Source organism: Spermophilus citellus (assembly GCF_964194105.1).
Source record: "Spermophilus citellus genome assembly, chromosome: 6".
In the NCBI taxonomy this organism is placed as follows: Eukaryota; Metazoa; Chordata; class Mammalia; order Rodentia; family Sciuridae; genus Spermophilus; species Spermophilus citellus.
The window spans coordinates 27377155-27400895 of record NC_138187.1 but is presented as its reverse complement, the minus strand read 5'-3'; the positions used below and the strand labels follow the sequence as shown (position 1 = coordinate 27400895).

Below are 23741 nucleotides of genomic sequence, written 5' to 3'. Positions count from 1 at the left end.
TGTGTTTGTGTTTTGTGTGTGTGGGGGGGTTACCAGGGATTGAATTCAGGGGCGCTCCACCACTGGGTCACGTCCTCAGCCCATTTATGCATTTTATTTAGAGACAGGGTCTCACTGAGCTGCTTAGTGCTTCTCATTGCTCAGGCTGTCTTAGAACTCGTGATCCTCGTCTCAGCCTCCCCAGTTGCTGGGATTACAGGCCTACGCCACTGCGCTGGGCTGGGATAGGGTCTCCCTAAGAGGCCAAGCTTGCCCTTGAACTTGCAATCTTCCTGTCTCAGTCACCCAAGTGGTTGGAATTACAGAGGTAAGCCAATGCACTAGGCCTTATTTTACTTTTAACAATGGCGCCCAAGCTCAAGAGCACTCAAGCCGGTAATGTGGATGCACCCAAGAGGAGCCGAAAAGTGCTGCTGCAGAGCGAAAAGGTGAAGGTTCTCGACTTGGTCAGGAAAGAGCAGAAGTCCTACGCGGAGGTGGCCAAGATCTTCGGTAAGAACGAATTCTCCATCCGGGAAATCGTGAAGAAGGAGAAGGAGATCCGGGCCAGCTTCGCCGTGGCCCCCCAGAACGCCAAGGTCACGGCCACCGTGCGGGACAAGTGCTTGGTGAAGATGGAGAAGGCGCTGAGCCTGTGGGTGGAGAACATGAGCAGCCGGCGCGTGGCTGTGGACGGCAGCGCCCTGCGCCAGAAGGCGCTGAGCCTGTACCAGGACCTGAGCCAGGCGTCCCCCGAGAGGCGCGACGGCGGGCCCGAGAGGAGGCCTTTCATGGCCAGCAAGGGCGGCTGCACAGGTTCAGGAACAGGTTCGGACTGAAAGGCCCAAAGGGTGTGTCTGCCCAGGAGCAAGCTGCCGGCCCAGTCCCCGCAGAGCGGGAAAAGTTGGTTAAGGATAGAGGATGCCACCCAAAGCCAGTCTCCCGCTGTGATGAGAGCAGGCAGAAGAAGAGTGAGTACAGGGCCCCAGGTGTGCTGAGAGGAGAATCGGGTCCACGTGGCTGCTTGCGGTGGACTGTCCGCGTTAGCCTCCTGCTGTTCCCAGTTCCTGCCTCGAAGTAGGTTTGCTGAGTAGGAGGAAACAGGGGGGCTTGGTACCCGGAGAAGGCAGATGCAGGCCTCTCTGGGGGTCCTGGCGCGCACCCCTGCTGATAAGGGCGACTCTTGTAATGCAAATATGGGATTGAACTAAATATGACAGAATGCATGTGAAATCTGAGTGCAAAAGTAAAGTTCTTTTTATGAAAACTTGTAGAAAGGCTCCGAATGGAGTAACAAAATTTTACTCACGAATGAATTGGGCAAGGTCAAAATGACTGTGATTGCGAGGGCGGGGGTCCTAAGCATGTAGATAGCCTCTGCTATCCCAGGGATCTTTAAATTCTTCATATTTCAAAGAAATCCAACATGGAGATCCGGAGGTGGCTTCCTGGGTGCGGTCCATGCAAGAGTGGAAAAGGGAACGGCAATCCGCGGACCCAGATCCAAAGGCAGGGTTTGGACCGACATCAAAAGACTGGCTGCTCGGAAAGTTTTCCAGAGAGCCAGCGACAAAGAGGCTGGAAGGCTGGCCGGAGCCTCTGGTCGCCCCCTACCGAGGAGCGGGCTGGAGGGTGGCGGGCGCGTGGGGGGCGCGGAAACACCCCGAGAATCGCTGCATCTAGCGCTGTCCGCGACCGTCTAGTCTTCCAACTCGAGCCAGTTTGTTGTTTAACTTTGGAGTGTAACTTGGGTGAACAGTAAGATCTCACATTTTGAAAATATGCTGAATTCAGAAAAGTTGAGAAACAAAAAATAATGGGGAGGGGGGCGTGAGCATAAGATTTGAGTTAATTTGCTTTGCTGCAGACCGAACAGACGGGGCTCCAGAGTCAGGTTTTCCGCTCCCACTCTGGCTTTTCGACTTTCCTTCCAAACGCTGAGCTATGCAGAGGAAAGGGCTGGGGAGGGGGCTGCTAGAAACTCGGAACAGTGTCCTCCCCTCGCCTGCCCCAAGTTGGGGCAAGTCATTCCTAGCCGCCTTTGAGGCAAGTTTTGAAAAACGCAAACAGGACTCCTTTGTGTCCCGGAGGGTGGTGCAGGGCGGAGGGGCTCCCTTGGCGGAGCGGAGAGGGCGCAGGCCATCCCGGGGCTCCCCGGCCTATTCCGCGTGCCGGGTTTGCAATCTGCAGGGAATCTTAGTGCAAGAATGAGGTTGGAGCCTTGCTCGGCTGCGGAGGACGGTTGGGGCGCGGCTGTGCGGACGCCCGGGCCACGGCCGGTCTGCATTTCTGTTCCTTCGCCCTAGCTCCCCTCCCCCACCCGGGCGGCCGCGCAGGCCCCAGGTGCAGCCATGTTCTTGCTCCCACCACCCGCGCCTCCATTGACAGCCCTTGCCGGAGAGGGCCGGGCACCGCGGCGCTCGCCTCGTCCTCGGGTTCGGGGCTCCCCTCCGCGGAACCTTCTGGGAGTTGTAGTCCACAAAGCCCGCCACCGCGTTGGCGGGGACCAATCAGGAACTACAATTCCCGCTGGGCGGTGCTGCGGGTGCGCACGCGCAGCGAGCATTCGAGGAACAAAAAAAAAAAAAAAAAAAAAAAGAGGAGGAGGAGGGTGAGAGAGAAGCTCGGAGAGCAGAGAAAAGGGGCCACCCGGTCGCCCCCCCCCGTTTCCCCGCACGCGCTCTCCAGCCGGGCCGCCCTCCTGCCGCAGTTACCCCGGCCTTTCCCCTCTGTCCCCCGAGAGCGGAACGAGGCGCTGAGTGAGGCCCTGCCGGGGCGGCCATGCGGCGGTGACAGGAGCGCGGCCGAGACGCACTGGCCCCTCGCCCTCACCTCCCGCCCGCTCACAGCTCCCTCAGCCGAAGCTGCTCCGCGGCGGCCTCAGCGCGCGCGGCCCCCACTCGCGCCCTTCGTACTCCGGCCCCCCGCTGCCCGGAGGCGGCTGCACTCGGGTGAGTCCCCTCGCCGCACGCCTGGACCCCCGCCCCCGCCTCGGGTGCCATGGCGAGCAGGGCCTTTATTCGAGACTTTGCCCCGCTGGGGCCTGCGACTGGGGCGCCGGGTGCGTGCGGCCCGACGGCCTTCGGGGCGCACGGCCGCCCCCCAGCGCGGCGGACCCGGGCCGGACGGCCTCGGTGGCCGTGCGGCGGGGCGTGGGGGTGGGGCGGCCGCGGTCGCGGGGGACGGCGGTTGCACGCGCGCGCCGGGCCGCCGTGGGGGATGGGCGCGCGCCCGCCGGCGTGGGGGGGCACCTCGCGCGTGCGGCCCCGCGCGTGAGCGAGCGCGCGGGCCTCACCGCGCTGATTGGCCGGCCGGCGGTGCGGGGGCGCGCGCGGTGCCAGGCCCGAGCCGTGGGGTCGCGCCCGTCGGGTGTCTCTGGGGCTCCTGCGCCGGGGCAGCAGACGCGCGGGATTGGCCGGCGGGCGCGGGGGCGGCGCCGCGCTGCCTGGCAACTGCAGCGGGGTCGGGCGCCGCGGGCGGGTTCCCGAGCGGTGGCCCAGCGCGCCGCGCCCCGCCCCGCTCCCAGGTGCAGCCCGCAGTGGGCTTTGTCCCGGGCCGGCCGGGCGCGGCGCCCCGGAGGACCCGTCGGATTTTGGGGGGTGGTGGAAATACACACAATGACCGGAAGGAAGACCGCGGCCGAAAGGCCCTGAGCATAAGGCCGCTTGGCTCCGCCAGCACCCGGACGGCGGGGTGCAGAGCGCCGGGCGGAGGAGGAGCGCGGTGCCCTCTGGTCCCTGCACTTTTCTTTGGGAAGTTCTGCCTTTTCTCAAGTCGCCGCCCCCGCGTTCGGCTTTTGCGCTCCTCTGCGGCCGAGAGCAGGACGCGGGGTCCCGTGGAGCGACGCTCCTCCCGAGCGCGACGGGAGCCGCTTCGCAGTGCCACGGCGCTGCAGACAATGGCCGGCCAGGCCCGCAGGGCGCCAGAGTGAGGGAAGTTGGGTTGCACTGCGGACGCAGGTAGAGTGCCCCGCGAGGCCGGCTCCCGACCCCAGGAGCTGAGTTTTCTTTCTTTTTGCCTTTTGGTGGCGAGCATTGCCTGGGCTCCCGTGCCGCCTGCTTTCCCGGTCTGGGTTCGCACCGTTAGGCGGCGTTGACTTTGCTTCTGTCGAGGCTGGGAAAACTTCCTTGCCCTTGCTTCTGGGAGGCCTCCTTTCAGTGTCCGGTGAGGACGCGCCGCTGCATCGCGCCGCTGTCCACTCGTCCGCCCCTCCTCCGCGGGGGTCTGGCCCAGCCGCCGGGTGTGCGGTGCCCTTTCGTCTCTCCGTTTCTCCCCCGGTTCTGCCCGAGTGTCTAACGCGTACTTGTAACTACAGCTAACGACCTCATGCGTCTCCTGTGCCAGAGATGTTATGTCGTAATAACCCTGAAATTCCACTCTGTGGATGAGGAGCGGGCCAGGAGAAGTGGCAGTTTGCACTTGCTTGCCCTGCAGGTGAACGCGGCGGGCTCGGCTGCGCGGCTTGCAGGGCCGGCTTGGGTGATGCCTGGGAATTCGCGTTTCCACTCGTTACCAGGTGGTGCTGTGGACTGCGTTTCCCGGGTTTGCGCTGGGGAACCGTTCACGGTGGTGCAGAGTTAAGTGAGGTAAATCTATTCTAGATGTTTGCTCTTCTTTACTTTAAACTTAGATCTCAACCAAAAATAAGTTGAGCGGCTTACTGTAGATTGCTTGGAAAACTGGTTCGGAGTTAAAGAATTTTTTTTGTTAGTCGTGATTACATTAATCTCCAGTGTAAGGAGGAGCTATGGATTTAAGTGCAGAATTAAACTAATTAACCTCCAGTTTCAAAGGGGGGTTATAGATTTAAATGCAGAATTAAATTGGAGATCTAAATAGTTGATTAATTTTCCCACTCATTTTTATTAATTTATCCATGGTACAAGCTTTTTTTTTTTTTTTTTTTTTTTTTGGGTACTGCGGAGGGGACCCCTGAGCGTCCCCCTAAGACACTTGTTTTATTATTTTCTCCCTCTCACCCTCCTCAGAGTCTCAGGTCTGGGTGGCCCTGCAGAGCTTGGCCCTGACACTGGAAGTGTGAAGGGTGTACTTTGATCTTCATTCTATATTTTTTGTCCTTCTGTCTTTCCCGGTTTCCCTCTTCACCTCTGCTGCAGTTTTCGTGTTTCTTCTTGCAGTCTGTGTCTTAGTGTCCCCTGCCTGTGTCTGGCCTTCCGTGTCTGCTTACCCCCCTCCCCCACCGCGAGTAAGTAGTAGAAAGTCTGATACAGCCAGAGAATGTCAGAGTTGCTGGAGGACTGGCTCCGCTCTCCCTGGATTCTAACTTCATTAAGAACTATATACAGGGCCCAGCGTGGGGTGCAGGCCTGGAATCCCAGCTGGGGGATTGCTAGTTCAAAGCCAGCCTCAGCAATTTAGCGAGGCTGCTAAGCAGCTCAGTGAGACCCTGTCTCTAATAAAATACAAAACAGGGCTTGGGATGTGGCTCAGTGGTCGAGTGGCCCTGAGTTCAATCTCTGGTACACCCCCCCCCAAATTTTTTTTGACTATATATAGGCTCTCTTTTTGGGGGGATCTTGGGACTAGACCCCATTGTGTTCCACCGCTGAGCTCATACCCAGCCCTTTAATGTTTTTTGAAATTAATTTTTGGTACTGGGGATTGAACCCAGGGGCTCTTTACCCCCAAGTTAAATACTCAGATTTTATTTATTTATTTATTTAATTTTGAAGCAGGATCTCCCTAAGTTGCTGAGGGAGGGCCTTGATAACTGGCTGAGATTTGCCTTGAACTTGTGATCCTCCTACCTTAGCCTCCCAAATTACTTGGATTACTATGTGCCATCACATGTGTGGTTTGAGCCCTTTGTTTATTTTTCAGCAGTGATTTGCTTAGTTGCCCAGGCTGTCCTAACTTGCCATTGTCTTGCTGCAGCCTCCTGAAGTTGTTGGGATTACAGGCATGTTGGTGTAGGTGGCTTTCAAATAATTTTGTTCACTCAAACTGTGTAATACAGGAGGCCAACCTTCAGTTTACAGTAGCTATGAAAATACATGCTGGATACTTTGGCAAATTAAACTTATTGAGGAAGTAAAAATTAGTAGCCAGTAATAACTTCTAATATTTAGTACAGTGTTGATCTCTAATGAAACTCTAAGGACAAGGGCGTAGTTCTTCATGGACTTCTCCCTTTGTGAATATGACATCATGTGTACAGTGGCTAAGGAGAACATTTCTGTTGTGGTGGTGGTGGGGACTGAACCCAGGGCGTCACAGATGGTAGGCAAGTGTTCAAACACTGAACTATATTCTCAGCCCTGAAATATTTTTTTTTAATTTAGTTGTAGGGCTGGGGATGTGGATCAAGCGGTAGCACGCTCGCCTGGCATGCGTGCGGCCCGGGTTCGATCCTCAGCACCACATACCAACAAAGATGTTGTGTCCGCCGAGAACTAAAAAATAAATATTAAAAATTCTCTCTCTCTCCTCTCTCATTCTCTCTTAAAAAAAAAAAACACATACAAACAAAGATGTTATGTCCGCCGAAAACTAAAAAACAAATATTAAAATTCTAAAAAAAATAAATTTAGTTGTAGATGAACACACAGTATCTTTATTTTTGTGGTGCTGAGGATTGAACCCAGTGCCTCACACATTCAAGACAAGCACTTTATCACTGAGTTACAGTCTCAGCCCTCTGAAATTATTTTTGAAAGAAGCACAGTATGTGAACATAGTAGGGTATAATTGAGGAAGCAGAGAATAGTGGAGTGTGATCCTATTTAGGGTAGCTATTTGAAATGACATCTGGTTAGTTAGGTTAGAGCTGATATATTTATATAATGGGGACTAATCATGTCTATTTTGTAAATAGTGAATTTACAATCGAAAACTAGCTTTCTGGAGCTAGTTGCCTAACACATAAGTTCACTCCTATTTTTATCTTACGCTGTCATAAGTCTTTTTTTTTTTTTAAAGAGTGAGAGTGACAGAATTTTATTTTAATATTTATTTTTTAGTTTTCGTCGGACACAACATCTTTGTTTGTATATGGTGCTGAGGATCGAACCCCGGGCCGCACGCATGCCAGGCGAGCACGATACCGCTTGAGCCACATCCCCCGCCCCTGTCATAAGTCTAAAGGTGGTGCCTTCTTTCTCCATTGGGAATCTTCATATTTGACATAGAAATTAGAGTAAGGGAGTTAGGAATAATTGAATATTTTTTTGCCCTAATTAAGGAAGTAAGAAAAGTTACCTTATTTGTGGTCAGGCCCCACTGTTAGCAAGCGTGAGGCACTGGGTTCGAATCTCGGCACTACATAAAAACAAAGTGAAGGGCTGGGGATGTGGCTCAAGGAGTATCACGCTTGCCTGGCATGCATGCAGTCTGGGTTTGATCCTCAGCACCACATACAAATGAAGATGTTGCGTCCGCTGAAAACTAAAAAATAAAATAAAATAAAATAAAAACAACAAAGTGAAGGTATTGTGTCCACTTATAACTGAAAAACAATACTAAAAAAAAAAAGAAATTTAGGGCTGGAGTTGTGGCTCAGAGGTAGAGCGCCCGCCTCGCTCGTGTGCGACCCTGGGTTCGATCTTCAGCACCACATAAAAATAAATAAACAAAATAAAGATATTGTGCCCACGTATAACTAAGAAAATATATATATAAAAAGAAATTTGATAGTTTGATTAATGAAACTGAGAAAATGTTGCTTAATATATTGTTGTAAATAACTTGCTCTATGTGAGTACAGGCCTTACTATTGACTCTCATGTAAATGTGAATAGAGCTTATCTATAGATTGTTCTCAGATCAAAAGTTGTTTTCAATGAGAAAATGAAATATTGGAACTGAACTAGAATGAATAACTGCTCTTGGTTGTAGACTTTTGTAAATTGGTACTGGGGATTGATTCATTGAGCTATATCCCCAGCCCTTTTTAAAAAATTTGAGACAGGGTCTCACTAAGTTGCTGAGGATCTCCCTAAATTGGTGAGAGTGGCCTTGAAATTGTGATATTCTTGCCTCAGCTTCCCAGATCGTTGGGATCACAGGTGTGTATCACCAGGCTGTCTTAGACTTTTTACTTTATTTTTTGCCATGCCTGGGAATGGAACCCAGGGTTTTGCACATGCTAGGCAAGCACTCTACCACTGAGCTACAACCCCCCACTCTGGTCTTAAGACTTTAAAACACTGAATTACATTTCATTATCTCATTTATGAAATGATTTGACAAAGGAGGATGACAGATGGCCCATATTATGTCTACAAGGGGAAATGGCAGAGAAATTGATCTTACAAGAAGATTTGTCGGCTTCCTTCCTTCCACCTGTTCTTTCATTGTTTTCTTTCTTCCACTTTTCCTTCCTTCTTTCCTAATAAGTATTTTAAAATGTGCAGTTCAGTAGCGTTAATTCCATTCACACCTCTATTTCTAGAACTTTTTTATCACCCCAAAAAGAGAACTCCCTGTACCCATGGAATAAAAATGCCTCATTCCTTTTTCTAGCCCCTGGTAACTGCTAATCTGTTTTCTGTTTTTATGAGTTTGCCTATTTTATTTTTCTCTTTTGCAGAGCCTCATGGTGCTGGGCAAGTGCTCTGCCACTGAGCTACACCCCAGTCCTGCCTACATATTTCTTTTTTGGTCATGAAGATTGAACTTAGGGGTGCTCTATGCTGAGCTACATCTGCAGCCCTTCTTAATTTTTATTTTGAGATCTGTTCTAACTAAGTTACCTAGGTGAGTGTGGAATTTGCCATCCTCCTGCCTCAGCCTCCCGAGTAGCTGGGATTACAGCCATCCTGGTTTAGGTATTTCACATAATTGGAATCACAGTAATTGTGCTTTTGTGTCTGGCTTATTTCACTTAACATAATGTTTTTGTTGCTCTAAGTTATAGAATGTTCTAGAACACCAGTCCTTTTTAAGGCTGAGTAATGTTCTGTTATTGGTCTCTCCCATCTGTGGATGGGCACCTGGATTGTTTCCGCCTTCTGGCAGCTGTGCATAAGAATTTTGCATTGTCTGGTATCATTGGAGTCCTTGTTTTCACATCTTTCTTACCTACACCTGGGAGCAAGAGTTGCTGTCATTGTGTGTGTGTGTGTGTGTGTTTAAAGAGAGAGAGAATTTTATAATATTTATTTTTTAGTTTTTGGTGGGCACAACTTTTTTTTTTTTTTTTTAATGTGGTGCTGAGGGGCTGGGGATGTGGCTCAAGTGGTAGCGCGCTCGCCTGGCATGCGTGCGCCCGGGTTCGATCCTCAGCACCACATACAAACAAAGATGTTGTGCCCGCCGAAAAAACTAAAAAATAAATATTAAAAAAATTCTCTCACTCTCTCTTTTTTTTTTTTTTTAAATAAAGCTGATTTTTTAAATATTTATTTATTTATTTATTTATTTTTTGGTGGACACAACATCTTTGTTGGTATGTGGTGCTGAGGATTGAACCCGGGCCGCACGCATGCCAGGCGAGTGCGCTACCGCTTGAGCCACATCCCCAGCCCTTACTCTCTCTTTAAAAAAAAAAAAATAATGTGGTGCTGAGGATCATGCCAGGCGAGCGTGCTACCACTTGAGCCACATCCCCAGCCCTTGTATGTATGTTTAACCCCTCTTTGTGGCAGAAGAATATGGATGGCTCTGCACACATCTCTCACTAGCATAGAGATGCCCTGTGAGAGGAGTTTGCGCCCGCCTTTTCCATCATCAACACTTCCACTCCGTTTCTTTTTTCCAAGTGGTCTCTTCTTTTTGCAGTGCTGGGAATTGAACCTAGGCCTTCACACATGCTAATAATAAACATTAAGTGGTTTCTTGGAGTGATTTAAAAAAAATGTTAAAGCATATATAGTATAAACCTTTTTTTTTTTTTTTTTTTTTGGTGTTGGGGTTGAGCCCATGGTCTCATACATGGTAAGCTAGAGCTGTACCGTTAAGCTACATCCCCCACCCCAACCCCTGTTTTTTTTTTGGTACCAGGGATTAAACCCAGGGGTGCTTTACCACTGAGACACACCTCCAGCCCTTTTTATTATTTTTTGGAATTTTGAGATAGGATCTTGCTGAGTTGCTTAGGGCCTAAGATGCAGAGGCTGGCTTTGAACTTGTGATCCTTCTGCCTCAGCCTCCCAGAGCAGCTGATGTTACAGGTGTGTGTCACCACACTCAGCTTGCTGTTTTTTTTTTTTTTTTTTTTTTTTAATAGAGTGAGAGAGAGAGAGGGAGAGGGAGAGAGAGAGAGAGGAGGAGAGAGAGAATTTTAATATTTATTTTTTAGTTTTTGGTGGACACAACATCTTTGTATGTGGTGCTGAGGATCGAACCCGGGCCACACGCATGCCAGGCGAGCGCGCTACCGCTTGAGCCACATCCCCAGCCCCTTGCTGAGTGTTTTATGAAGCACTTTATCAAGTACCTATCTACCTTCTGGTAACACCCTTATGTGGTAAGGACATAGGTTATGGTCATTTTTAGTAAATTTAGGATTGAAATGGATAGTATTTGGAGACAGGACACCAGTTCTGGCAAAACACCTTTTTCCTATCACCTACCTTCTGTGAAGAATACATTTTAAAAAATAAAGTGAACTTATACATGATAGGGACTTGGTTTTCATTTCCTCTTTCAAATGATTTTTAAATCTGGAGTAAGGTCAAAGGGACACATTCTTTGTGTGTTGGCAGAACAAGCTGCTGTACTTGGAATTCTGAACTGTCAGTTTAAAAGTTTAATGAATGCCTAGAAACATTTTCTCTTAAACTTTTGTGCCAGAAAAAGTGGTAGGTTCTCCTGAATGGCTGATGAGATTTTTCTTGTATTTTGTTTTTATTTATTTATGGTACTGGTGATGGAACCCAACCCAGGCCTCCTACATGCTGGACAGGTGCTGTACCAGGGAACTACATCCCCAGCCCGTTTTTTTCCCCTTCCCTTCTCCTCTCCCACCTCGGTCCCTTTCCTCTGCTGATTTTTGATTTTTCACGAAACACTCCTCCACACCTTTTTGTTCCTCTTTCCTTCCTATCCCCCAGACTTCACATGAGAGAAAACATGACTTATTTCACTTAACATGTCCTCTCAAGTTTCATCCTCTGTGCTGCAAATGACACACTTTCTTTTTTCTTTTTTTAAAGAGAGAGAGGAGAGAGAGAGAGAGGTTTTTTTTTTTTTTAATATTTATTTAGTTAGTTCTCGGCGGACACAACATCTTTGTTGGTATGTGGTGCTGAGGATCGAACCCGGGCCGCACGCATGCCAGGCGAGCGCGCTACCGCTTGAGCCACATCCCCAGCCCAAATGACACACTTTCATTCTTTTTTTGGGGGGAAGGGAAAGCCAGGGATCAAACCCTGGGGTGTTGTCACTGAGCCAAATCCCCAGCCCTTTCTAGTTTTTATTTTTGAGACAGGGTCTCACTGAGTTGCTTAGGGCTTCACAAAGCTGCAGAGGCTGGCTTTGAGCTGTGATCCTCCTGCCTCAGCCTCTTGAGTCACTGGGATTATAGGCGTGTGCCACTGCTCCTGCTTAATTGTTTTTTGTTTCTGAGTCATTGTGTATCTGTACCACATTTTCTTTATCCAATCTTGCATTGATGAACCCCTAGGCTGGTTCCATAGTTTGGTTATTATTGATTGTGCTGCTATAAACAGCATATATCTATTGTGTGCATATATCTATTCATATCTATCTATCATTATTATTATTTGGTATCAGGGATTGAACTCAAGGACACTCAGTCACTGAGCCACATCCCCAGCCCTATTTGTATTTTATTTAGAGCCTGGGCCTCACTGAGTTGCTTAGGGCCTTGCTTTTGCTGTAGCTGACTTTGAACTACTGGCTTTGATTCTCCTGTCTCAGCTTCCTGAGCTGCTGGGATGTGTGCAACCATGCCTGGCTCTATTATTATTATTATTACTGGGTATTTTAACCTAGTAGTGCTTTACCACTGAAATATACCCCCAGCCCTTTTTATTTTGAGACTTACTGAGTTGCTCAGGGCCTTGCACTTGTGATTCTCCTGCCTCAGCCTTCCAATTATCTGGGATGACAGGGATGTCCTACCAGTCTCAGCCTAAAAATTTCAGAATCTTGATTTAAAAATCTGTCTTCATCAAAGGGTTTGGCTTAGGGATATCTATTTTTTATTTCAAAGCACTTGCTGTCGTTAAATGTGTATTTTCTAAAGATTAAATGAACTAAAGTGGATTCGTTTGTTCAGTTTATGCTGTCCACTGAAGTGGATATATTAGTGTAAGTAGTGATACTTCCTACCTTCCTATTACACATATGTAAGACAAGACTCTCTGAGTGAAATACCAACCTGATTTATTTCCATGTGGGAAGTACCTGTTAACCCTTTGGAGATGAGCTCTTATGAATGTGGATTCCAATGATCCTCTGGGTTAAATAAGCAAAGAATGTAGAAATCCTGGGAGCTACAGGTCCAGATATGGTCTCTGGTGGACTGAGCTTACACAGTCAGACTCAGAGTGCCCAGAGGGTAGCCAGGCTGGGCAGGGTTTGGGAATCAAGTTACAGGTGGATCTTGGTGCACTATTGAGTGCTCAGTTTGGTGAAGTGAAAGTAGTGCATTTAAAGAACTTTTTTGGAAGTCTCTTCCTCAGAGGCAGAAGTGACAGATTTTGATTGATTACAAGGACTAATTTTAAACTAGTCCAAAACCAGAAAAATACTACTTTAAAAGTAACCAGGTCTCTGTGGGAGGATGTGGGAGCTGGAGAGGGGAGTGTGGGGCAAAAGTAACCAGGTCTCTGTGGGAGCTGGAGAGGGGAGTGTGGGGCAAAAGTAACCAGGTCTCTGTGGGAGGATGTGGGAGCTGGAGATGGGAGTGTGGGGCTGGAGTCCCCTGCAGAGGTAGTGATTCTGAGGGTCCTGAGGTTGCTGTTCCAGTGCTCACAGCAGTCTGTGGGGAAGGTGGGCACTGTGTGCATCTCGAGATTGAGGAAAGCAAGGCTGACCGAGCTCAGGGGACAGTTCCCACACAGTGCTAGGCTCCTGTGTGTTTTTATTTTATTGTTTTGGGAGGAGGTACTGGAGATTAAACCCAGGGATGCTTTACCACTGAGCCATATTCCCAACCCTTTTTGTTTTTTATTTTGAGACAGGGCCTCCTCACTAAATTGCTGAACCTGGCTTTGACCTTGCAACCCTCCTGCCTTAGCCTCACTGGGATTACAGGTGTGCACCACTGCACGTGGCTGTAGTTCTTAAAATGCAAGGAAAAAAATCCCAGCCCATTTCCAGCTTTTTTATGTAGCCAATACAGATAAAATGTAACCAGTCAAAGCCCTGGGAGCACCTGTTGAGCTGTACCCCCAGCCCTTGGAGGATTTTTTTTGGGGGGGGGGCGCAGCTACTGGGGATTGATCTCAGGGGCACTCAACCACTGAGCTACATCCCCAGCCTTATTATGTATTTTATTTAGAGACAGGGTCTCACTGAGTTGCTTAGCACCTTTCCCTTGCTGAGGCTGGCTTTGAGCTTGCAGTCCTCTTGTCTCAGCCTCCAGAGCTGTTGGGATTACAGGTGTGCACTACTGTGTCTGGCTCCTTGGAGAAAATTTTAATTAGCTTGGCACATATGTACTTAGTGTTTTAAAAATTGTTATTTTTTTGTGGTGCTGGGAATTGAACCCTGAGCCTAGTGTATCCTGAGCACTTGCTCTCCCACTGAACTACATTCCCTTTCCTTAAAAATTATTTTGAAACTTTTAAACTTGCAAAACAGTGACCAGAACAGCAAAGGAATAAAAATTGCCCATACATCCTTGAGAGCTTCCCACTGGGCTTTCCAGATGTCTCTGCACAACAGTGGAGGAGTCCAGGCCAGGAGGGGTCTCCACCCAGCTTCCTATTTTTCTGTGTGCTTTATTGTTCCTGTGTTTCTTTAGCAGTTCTGCGTACTGAAGTTAGGGGCGTCCATCCGCTGCCCTGTCTCCAGTCCTTATTGTTTTAAGTTTTGAGACAAGGGTCTCAGTAAGTTGACCTGCGTGGCTTTGAATTTGGGATCTCCTGCATCAGCTTTGAGTAGTACCTTTCGCACCTGGCTGATGTGCCTCCCCCCCCCCCATTTAGGGGTACCAGGGATTGAACTTGGGGCACTCAGCCACTGAGCCACATCCCCAGCCCTTTTTTGTATTTATTTTGACACAGGGTCTCACAGTGTTGCTTAGCACCTCATTAAGTTGCTGAGGCTGGCTTTGAACTTGGGATCCTCCTGCCTCAGCCTCCCAAGCCACTGGGATTACAGGTGTGTGCTGTCTTGCCCATCCTGAGGTGCTTTTTTATTTCTGTTTCTATTTTAGAATAGTTCTTCAGGCTTTGGTTTCATGCTCTGGACCTCTGAAGGCTATTGGGCAGGACTTAATAGATTGGCCCTTAACTTGGATTTGTCCATTTCTTATTCATGATTAGACTCTGCTGAAGCATTTTGGGGTGGGATTATTAGTGTTTTCCTTTAGTCTGGGGTAGGACACAATATTTGCTGTGTGGAGACTTCAGTTAGCTTGGCTCCTCAGTTAAGATAGGGTGTCGTGTTGCCCTTTGTTAATGAGTATTTTGTGTGGTGATACACAAAATGAAATGTCTCTTGTGTTTTTTTCCTTATTAGAATTGAGGAATTCTACTTCTTTTTCTCTGAGAGCAGGGAATTTGGGGGGATGGTGGTGAAAGTCAGTGCATGGACTTAATGGATTTAACCATTATGATTATTGTCGGAGTCCTAGAGAGCCTTCCTGTTTTTCTGAAACTTAAGTATTGTAGATGATGAGATTTGAAAAAATGTCTAAAATGGGATTGAATTTTTTTTTTTTTTAAGAGAGAGTGATAGAGGGAGAGAGAGAGAGAGAATTTTTTAATATTTATTTTTTAGTTCTCGGCGGACACAACATCTTTGTTGGTATGTGGTGCTGAGGATCGAACCCGGGGCCACACGCATGCCAGACGAGCGCGCTACCGCTTGAGCCACATCCCCAGCCCTAAAAATGGGATTGAATTTTACAACCTGGTTTGGCCTTGAAAGTGCTTGAGGAATTGAGCATCTAGTGAGGTAGATCCAGATTCTTTTTATTTTTTATTTATTTTTTAATAAAAAGAGTCCCTCAGCCCCCCAGTGTTTGTTTTCATCTGGTAATAAAGGTAATCAAAATGGGTAATCAAAACAAATGTTTTAGAACTGTATTCCCAGCAAAGAACACCTAAAAAAGATGGTAGCTTTCTCTGTAAATTTCTCACTTTATTGATCATTTCTAGTGGTTCCATTCCCAGAACCACTTTGTAACAGAGTAATATCATCTCCTTTTAACATGATCCGACCTAGTTGTTTTATTGCCTTTAAGAATGAATCTCCCAGCGGCTCAGAGGCGGAGGCAAGAAGATGGTGGGTTCAAAGCCAGCCTCAGCAATTTAGTGAGGTGCTAAGAAATTTAGTGAGCCCCTATCTCTAATAAAAAAAAATACAAAATAGGGCTGGGGATGTGACTCAGTGGTAGAGTGCCCCTGAGTTCAATCCCTGGCACCCCTCCCCCCAAAAAAATCTCTTCTGCATCATCTAATACAAGGTTCACATATTTATCAAAACCTAGTACAGGGCTAGGGATGTAGCTCAGTTGGTAGAGTGCTTGCCTCACATGCACAAGGCCCTAGGTTCAAGCCCCAGCACCACACGCACACCCAAAAAATAAAAAACCAGTACTGCACATATCACATTTATGTGGTGCTGAGGTTCGAACCCAGTGCCTTTTGCATGCTGGGTAAGCGCTCTACCACTGAGCCACAACCCCAGCCCCTCTGTCCTCATATTCTGTTGCTCATAGAGCCACACCTGAATCTGGGATCTGTGTTACAAGTATCTGAAGATGAGGTTGGTGGACTTTCTGGCCTTGGCCACTGTGTGCTGTAGTGGACTCTCACAAGACCACACACACACACCAACCAGCAAGTTTCCTAAGATAGCACCTTCTAGAATTGATAGATAATGGATTCTGAAGAGTTCTCTGGCTGGGAAGTAGCTCAGTGATAGAGCCCTTGCCTGGTGTGCACAAGGCCCAGGGTTCCATTCCCAGAACCACAAGAAAGAAAAAGGAATTCTGTGATTTTGGACGATTGCAATATCAAGTTTTTTGTTTGTTTGTTTGTTTTTGCTGTGGTCCTGGTAGGTGCGCCCAGGATGTGTGTGCTGGCGAGAGCTCAAGCAGAGCTGTAGCCTCATCCTCGTGGTTATTCTTATGGGGAAAGAAAAGTCTGTCTTGCACATTGTCAAGCGAATGTCAGTCTTCTGTAAACATGAAGAGAGTAGGTTGATTTCTTTCCTATCACTCAAAAGACAAACCAGTAGGATCAATGAACTACCTTAAACATTTTAAAATTTAAAAAATTGTTTAAAAACATTCTACAAAATTACCAAATGGACACTGAAGAAATGGAAGTATATTAACTAATGTTTTAAGGATGAATAAGTTTCCTTTTGAAAAAAAAAATTTTTTGGCCTTTAGTACTTTGTACCTATAAAGGTAGAACCATGGAGCTAGCTATTAAGTACCATTAATTTTAGAGGGAAATGTTTTCAGCACCCTAAAAGATTGCTAGAATATAGTATTACAGGATAATTTAAACTAATTTTAATGAGCAGGGCACAGTGGTGCTTGTCTATAATCCCAGCTACTCCTGAAGCTGAGGTAGGAGGAGGATTACCAGCTCAAAGCCAGCCTCAGTAACTTACCGAATTCCTGTCTCTAAATAAAATATAAATGCTGAGGATGTGGCTCAGAGGTTAAGTGCCCCTGGATTCAATTCCTGGTACTAAAAAACAAACACTCCTCCCAAAAACCCCCACAAATTTTAATGAAACAGACCTTTTTAGGATAATGTCAGCTGAGTGGAGTTAGATCCTTTTCATTTTAGGCACCATCTTAGGAAAAAATATGGAGCATTGTAGATGAAGATTAAGATTTTCTTTGGGTGCTCATCATTTTGAAGAAATGACTTTCTTTTATAAATAAAGGTTTAAAATTTTTAAAGCTTAAAATTCCATTTGACTTTACTGTAGAATTAAGTGATATTTGAAGTTATTTTATTCTCACTAGTGATGTTTCTGTTAGTGGAGACAATTCAAGAATATTTTTGTTGAAACTTGGCTTTAGTGATTCTTTTTTTTTTCTTTTTTAAAGAGAGTGAGAATTTTTAATATTTATTTTTTAGTTCTCGGCGGACACAACATCATTGTTTGTATGTGGTGCTGAGGATCGAACCCGGGCCGCACGCATGCCAGATGAGCGCGCTACCACTTGAGCCACATCCCCAGCCCCTAGTGATTCTTAATATAAATTGAATTGGTAAAATTTAAGTTTTATAGTTTTGCAAAACGTAACTAGAGACGAGACCTTGAAGAAGGAAGACAACTTGAGGATACCAGAAAACCAAGGCATTGTGGCCTGCCTTCCATATTTGCCAGGAGGAAGGTATTGCCAGCACAGGAATATCATGCGACATTTTTTTGGAGTAGAAGTCAGAACCTTAAATTTGGATGAGATTTTTCTGGCAGAAATCTCTTCTCCCCATTTTTTTAAACCCTTAAACCTGTTGAATTATTTATGGAATTATGAATATCATACCAGTCTTTTTTTTATATACTTTTTTAGTTGTTGATGGACCTTTATTTTATTTGCTTATTTATATGTGGTGCTGGGAATCAAATCCAGTGCCTCACACGTAGGAGGCAAGCACTCTACCACTAGCTACAACTCCAGACCTCATCACCTGTCTTAAACAGTGTCTTTTGTCTTCCTTCTGTGGACAGTATCTTAGTGGTAGTTATTTTAACTAATTTTGAAGATTTTGTCAGTGTTAATTGAGAAAAGCATCGGGTTCTGATATTGTTCTAGTGCAAAACATTGAATTAGGATATTTATGATTTTTATAGTGTTGAAGTTTCTCTCCACATTTAAGTAAATATGCAGGATAGATCTTAATTGCTTATAATAAGTAAAAATAACAGAAAACTTAGCAGTCTGCAGAACTTTGTGTAGAAGAAAATGAAATCATGGTGTTTGTGAGCTATTTAAATGCATTTCCTACTAGTTAGAGTGGGTCTTCAGTTTAGGTGGTGAGTATAATATTTTACTAATTTAAATGACTGTTTAAACTCATGGCTGTTTTTATTAAAGGGCATAATGTTGCCTGATAGTTGCCTGTCAGCAGTGTTTTACGACATACATGTTCATATATGTGATTGGGCTGACATTCCTAATTTTGTCTTCGAACCAAATTCCTTTTTCTTAAAAATTCTTTTTAGATAAATATGACTGTAGAGTGTATTTTGGCATATGTACATGGACTATAACTTATTCTAAGTTTGTTATCTTTATACAACATGATTTATGTTGATTTATTAAAGCACTCTGCATTGCCCACTGTAATATTTGCCTTATGGACAAAAAGGAAATGAACTTTGTTGCAATCTGATGAGTTGCCATGAATTTAGTATTACATTTCTAGTCACTATAAATTATTCACCTCAGGTTCATTATTTTTTAAAAAACTGACTTTTATTATTATGCATGGCAATTTGGAAATGGACATAGATTCTGATTCATTTTATAAAATCAAGTATATGTAATGTAGCATGTTAATATGTAACAGTAAGATTTTCTGGACTGGGCTTGCTTATTTATAAAATACTAGGACAAAGAGGTTGATTTATGATTGTTGTAAATCTGAAATGGAAAAATGTTTGTTGAAAATAATATATGCCAAAGAAATATAGCATGAATGTTTAAGGAATTAAAAAAAAAATCAGTGTCATGGTACCTCCTCATTTACCAGTCTAATGTGAAACTTGTTTTGAGGCAGAAATATATTGAAAATTAGAAGTATTTTAGAGAACAGCATGTTCACAAATAGTAAGAACCTCAGCTTCTGTTAGTTATGACGGTGTGTGAAAAATCTTCAAGAGTGCTCTCCTTTCACTCATTATAAAATACTTTTTTTTTTTTTTTTTTGGTGGTGTTCGGTATTAACAGCAAGGATTGATAAATTAAAACAGAAGTATAGTCAGACAAAAAAATCGATATGGAATTAATTATGGACTTGTTTTGAGGTACAACAGATCAGATCAGCAAGGACACGATAAACCTAATCCCTGGAATGGATCTCCAACAAGAAACCCAGGAAGGTCTTGGAGAATGGCCGGAGTCTGTTTCAGAGATAGAAGAAGTCACCACATCTATTAAACACTAGCCACCAGCAGAAGAACCAGCAGAAGATGAAGAATGGCGCGGCCGCAGGCCAAACAGGCTCATCTTTAAAACTCATAAAGGAGAATTAAAATCAAAGCAGGGAAAGAAAACATGGAGTAAAAAATAATGGGTAATGGAAAAACGGAGGCAATTGAATAACCGGGACAGGCGGCGCTGGGACTGAGGGCGCCGTCCTGCCCCAAGTCCCAGGGACCCGCGGCCAGCTATGGCCTGGACTTGTTAAATGGAAGATTTCAGAAGGAGTCCGTTGTTAAGTCCGGCCTCTGGTGCAGCGGTGGGTGTTGGGAGGCAGCCCTGGCCCACCTGGGGCGGCGCCACCACCTGGGCCCCTGTCCAGTGTCACCCAGGTGTCGCCGGCCTTGTGTTCCAGTAATTCTTCACTTTTAACGATGCCACCCAAGCTCAAGAGCACCCAGGCCGGCAACGAGGAAGCACCCAAGAGGAGCCGAAAAGTGCTGCTGCTGAGTGAAAAGGTGAAGGTTCTCGACTTGGTCAGGAAAGAGCAGAAGTCCTACGCGGAGGTGGCCAAGATCTTCGGTAAGAACGAATTCTCCATCCGGGAAATCGTGAAGAAGGAGAAGGAGATCCGGGCCAGCTTCGCCGTGGCCCCCCAGAACGCCAAGGTCACGGCCACCGTGCGGGACAAGTGCTTGGTGAAGATGGAGAAGGCGCTGAGCCTGTGGGTGGAGGACATGAGCAGCCGGCGCGTGGCTGTGGACGGCAGCGCCCTGCGCCAGAAGGCGCTGAGCCTGTACCAGGACCTGAGCCAGGCGTCCCCCGAGAGGCGCGACGGCGGGCCCGAGAGGAGGCCTTTCATGGCCAGCAAGGGCTGGCTGCACAGGTTCAGGAACAGGTTCGGACTGAAAGGCCCAAAGGGTGTGTCTGCCCAGGAGCAAGCTGCTGGCCTATTCCTTGAAGAGGGGGAAAAGTTGGTTAAGGATAGAGGATGCCACCCAAAGCCAGTCTCCCGCTGTGATGAGAGCAGGCAGAAGAAGGGTGAGTACAGGGCCCCAGGTGTGCTGAGAGGAGAGTCGGGTCCACGTGGCTGCTTGCGGTGGACTGTCCGCGTTAGCCTCCTCTGTGCCCAGTTCCTGCCTCACAGTAGGTATGCTGAGTAGGAGGAAACGGGGGCTTGATGCAGATGCAGGCCTCTCTGGGGGTCCTGGCGGGCACCCCTGTTGATAAGGGGTGACTTATGGTGTTTTTTTGGGTGCCTATAAATGATTTTTCATCCCTTTTCCTCTTTTTTTTTAAATTTTATTTATTTTTTTTTAGAGAGAGGTAGAGAGAGAGAATTTTTTTTTTAATATTTATTTTTTAGTTATCGGCGGGCACAACATCTTTGTTTGTATGTGGTGCTGAGGATCGAACCCGGGCCGCACGCATGCCAGGCGAGCACGCTACCTCTTGAGCCACATCCCCAGCCCATCCCATCCCTTTTCCTCTTGATAGCAGTGGCCTGCTCTGCCTTCTAGTCCACAGGGCTCTAGCTAGCCTGTCAATCACAGCATATCCTATGCAGTCTTGTGACTAGCTACTGGTAATTGGGATTTAGGTAGGCTCAAGACACAAATGTCCAGATCTGTTGTGGAAAATTTAGCAGGAAGATGTAGTAGTCTTTTGCCTGGAATCGCAGTACAGTAAACTTAAAGATGCATGCAGATATCACATGTCACGACTGGTGACATCTGCAGAAGTGAGGCCCTGTGGGGAAGGAGTGGAGAAGAGTCTAATGATATATTTTTGTTCTTGGATCAAGCTGTGTGTGGGGTCAGTGCAGCCTTTAGATATAATTAAATGAAGTAATAAAATTTCGCTTTTTCACCTGAGTTGGCTTGAAATGGGAATATATAATCCTGTAATCCAAGATTGATAGTTCCAATTCATAGTGTTTTACGGATAAAGAATATGGAAGGCAAGGTTCTCAGAGTTGTTGGGGACAGTCATTCTTACTTAAATAATAACTAAGAATATTCTAAAATTCTAAAACAAAATTTGTGTGAAATTACCAAATAATCGCCAAGACAGGAATTTTGAAGGAAAGGTTGGTAGTAAAAGGAAAATTTGCTGGGTGCTGTGGCACATGCCTGTGACATGGGCGACTTGGGAGGCTGAGGCAGGAAGATTGCAAGTTCAAAGCCAGCCTCAGCAACTTAGCAAAGCCTGGAGCAATTGTGAGATCCTGTCTGAAATAAAAAATAAAAAGAACTGGGGAAGTGGTTCAGTAGTTGAGTGACCCCGGGTCCAATCCCTAGTACCAAAAAGTAATAATAAAAAAAAAGAGAGAGAAAGGAAAAAATAGAAACATAGCTCAGTGGAAAGCATGTGCTTAGAATGCACAGGACTCTGTCAGTCTCCAGTGTGTGTGTGCAGACCCACAAGAGAGAATGGGAATTCAGATAATGGAAACGGGAATTACTTTTACATGTTCACGTGAACTTGTTTTGAAAGCTTTTTCGGGTGAGAGGCTCAAAGCTTAGAGCCTGTACAAAACTCATGGGTCAAATAGAAGTATCTTCTCTTCAACCAGATGAGACCCTAGAGAAGCATATCAGCTTCATCCTGTTTGTGGTGTGGGACAGCAGCTCCTGAGTGCCACGGGGGCTGGGATCATGGTGGTGATTCCAGGTTGGTGGTGGTCCCATACCTGGATGACCTTCTTTCCTTCCAGACATTTTGTTTTTCCTGTGCTGGGGATCAAACCCCGGGCCTCACGTGCATGCCAGGCAGGCATTCTATCACTGAGTTAAAGCCATGTGTGTGTGTGTGTGCGCGCGTGCGTGTGTGTGTGTATATATATAGGCACATGGTAATCCACAAGTGCGCACACAACATTTGTGTGTGTGTGTATATATAATTCTTTTTTTTAAATTTAAAATGATCACACAGAATTGAATTGAAAATATGGGCATCTATGGGAATAAGTACTGGGAATAAGTACTGGGAACCACCCAAAGCAGCAGAATGGACCTACAAAGACTTGAGATTTTGGAATTACCGGAGTCTATAATTAACCTTATTTATGTTTGAAGAAATGGGACAGGTTTGAAAATCTTAAGGGAGTAGCAAACTATGATATATGATGTGTCAGCAAACAGAAATCTTGTAAATGAAAATTACAAGCAAAATTAAAAACCTAATGGTTGATTTTTTTAACTACGGAGTAATAAAGATGAAAAAAGAGGGGCTGAGATTGTGGCTCAGCGGTAGAGCGCTCGCCTAGTACGTGTGAGGCCCTGGGTTCGATCCTCAGCACCACGTAAAAAAAATAAAGATGTTGTGTCCAAGTACAAGTAAAAAAAATTTTTTTTTCTTTTTTTTTTTTTTAAAGAGAGAGGGGGGAGAGAGAGAGAGAGAGAGAGAGAATTTTTAATATTTATTTTTTAGTTCTCGGCGGACACAACATCTTTGTTGGTATGTGGTGCTGAGGATCGAACCCGGGTAGCACGCACGCCAGGCGCCAGGCGAGCGCGCTACCGCTTGAGCCACATCCCCAGCCCAATTTTTTTTCTTAAATAAGATGAAGAGAGAATTAGTGAAATGGAAGTTAGAAGAAACATGGTTCACTGTAGAGAAGAAAACATGAGAGACGGAAGAGGGTAAGAGACTTAAAGGGAGAACTGACATTTAATCGAGTCTCGTCGTAGGTCAGGTAGTAGAAAACGGGAGGTCTCTGTAGAGCGGATAGTTGGTGTGCCATACTTGATGAAGGGCAGTAATATTGAATAAGAAGAAATCCACACCTCGACACACAACACAGCTGTATAAAACCAAACACAACGAAAGCATCTTAAAAATAATAGCAATGAGTTCTATTGGGAAGGCTGAGGCAGAAGGGACTTGTCAGTGGCAACAGTAGAAGCCAGAGCACACCGGCCAGAGACATGGACGACCCACTGTGCTGAGAGGAAGTAGTTGCCAACCAGGTTCCTATTCAAGAAAAGAATCTTTAGCAAACAAAAATAGAGTGTCACCAGGAGGAAATTCTAAAGAATAAGCTTCAGGCAGAAGGGGTATCTGAAATACAAGAAAGAACAAGCAAAGAATGTCATAAATGTTTTAAAATCTTAAATGAAAATCAAATTGTTTAAAAAAAACAGTGTTTCATTAAAATACATATACACTAAACTGAGTAATTGAGTTATATCCACTAATAACTATTAGGATCAAAAGAAGGAACAAGGATTGGAATTTGAGAGTCATCATCAGACATCAGTTTGGTAATGGACTTAGGACCTAAGTAGCAGATGAATTGTCCAAGAAGAAATGCAAATATTTTTTTTTTCAAATATTTATTTTTTCTTAGTTTCTCGGCGGACACATCATCTTTGTATGTGGTGCTGAGGATCGAACCCGGGCCGCACGCATGCCAGACGAGCGCGCTACCGCTTAAGCCACATCCTCAGCCCTTTTTTTTTTTTTTTTAAGAAATGCAAATATGAAAAAGAGATTCATGTCAGTAGTAATGAGGCATTCATAGTGATTAGGTCATAGCTCTGCAAAA

The 23741-nt window shown here is 45.9% G+C and overlaps 2 protein-coding genes across 9 annotated transcripts in view; both read left to right on the top strand.

The window, feature by feature from the left end:
- Window positions 1-2555: 2555 nt before the first annotated feature.
- Window positions 2556-23741, top strand: part of GTF2I (general transcription factor IIi) — a 91419-nt gene continuing 70233 nt past the window's right edge. For 4 of the 8 annotated variants that reach the window (XM_081297928.1, XM_081297925.1, XM_081297923.1 and 1 more), the window contains exon 1: window positions 2557-2930. The gene's annotated coding sequence lies outside the window, so the exon portion shown is untranslated. Of the gene's footprint in view, window positions 2931-3384; window positions 3939-20320; window positions 20343-23741 lie in introns of those variants that run through there. The other 4 variants (XM_081297922.1, XM_081297921.1, XM_081297926.1 and 1 more) reach the window with 3 other exon arrangements.
- On the top strand, window positions 19627-21829 carry LOC308652329 (tigger transposable element-derived protein 1-like; the record flags this gene model as incomplete). The annotated part of the gene is made up of 2 exons (XM_081300071.1): window positions 19627-20233; window positions 21768-21829. 2 exons carry the CDS (start codon window positions 19627-19629, stop codon window positions 21827-21829), a joined length of 669 nt encoding a protein of 222 aa, XP_081156197.1.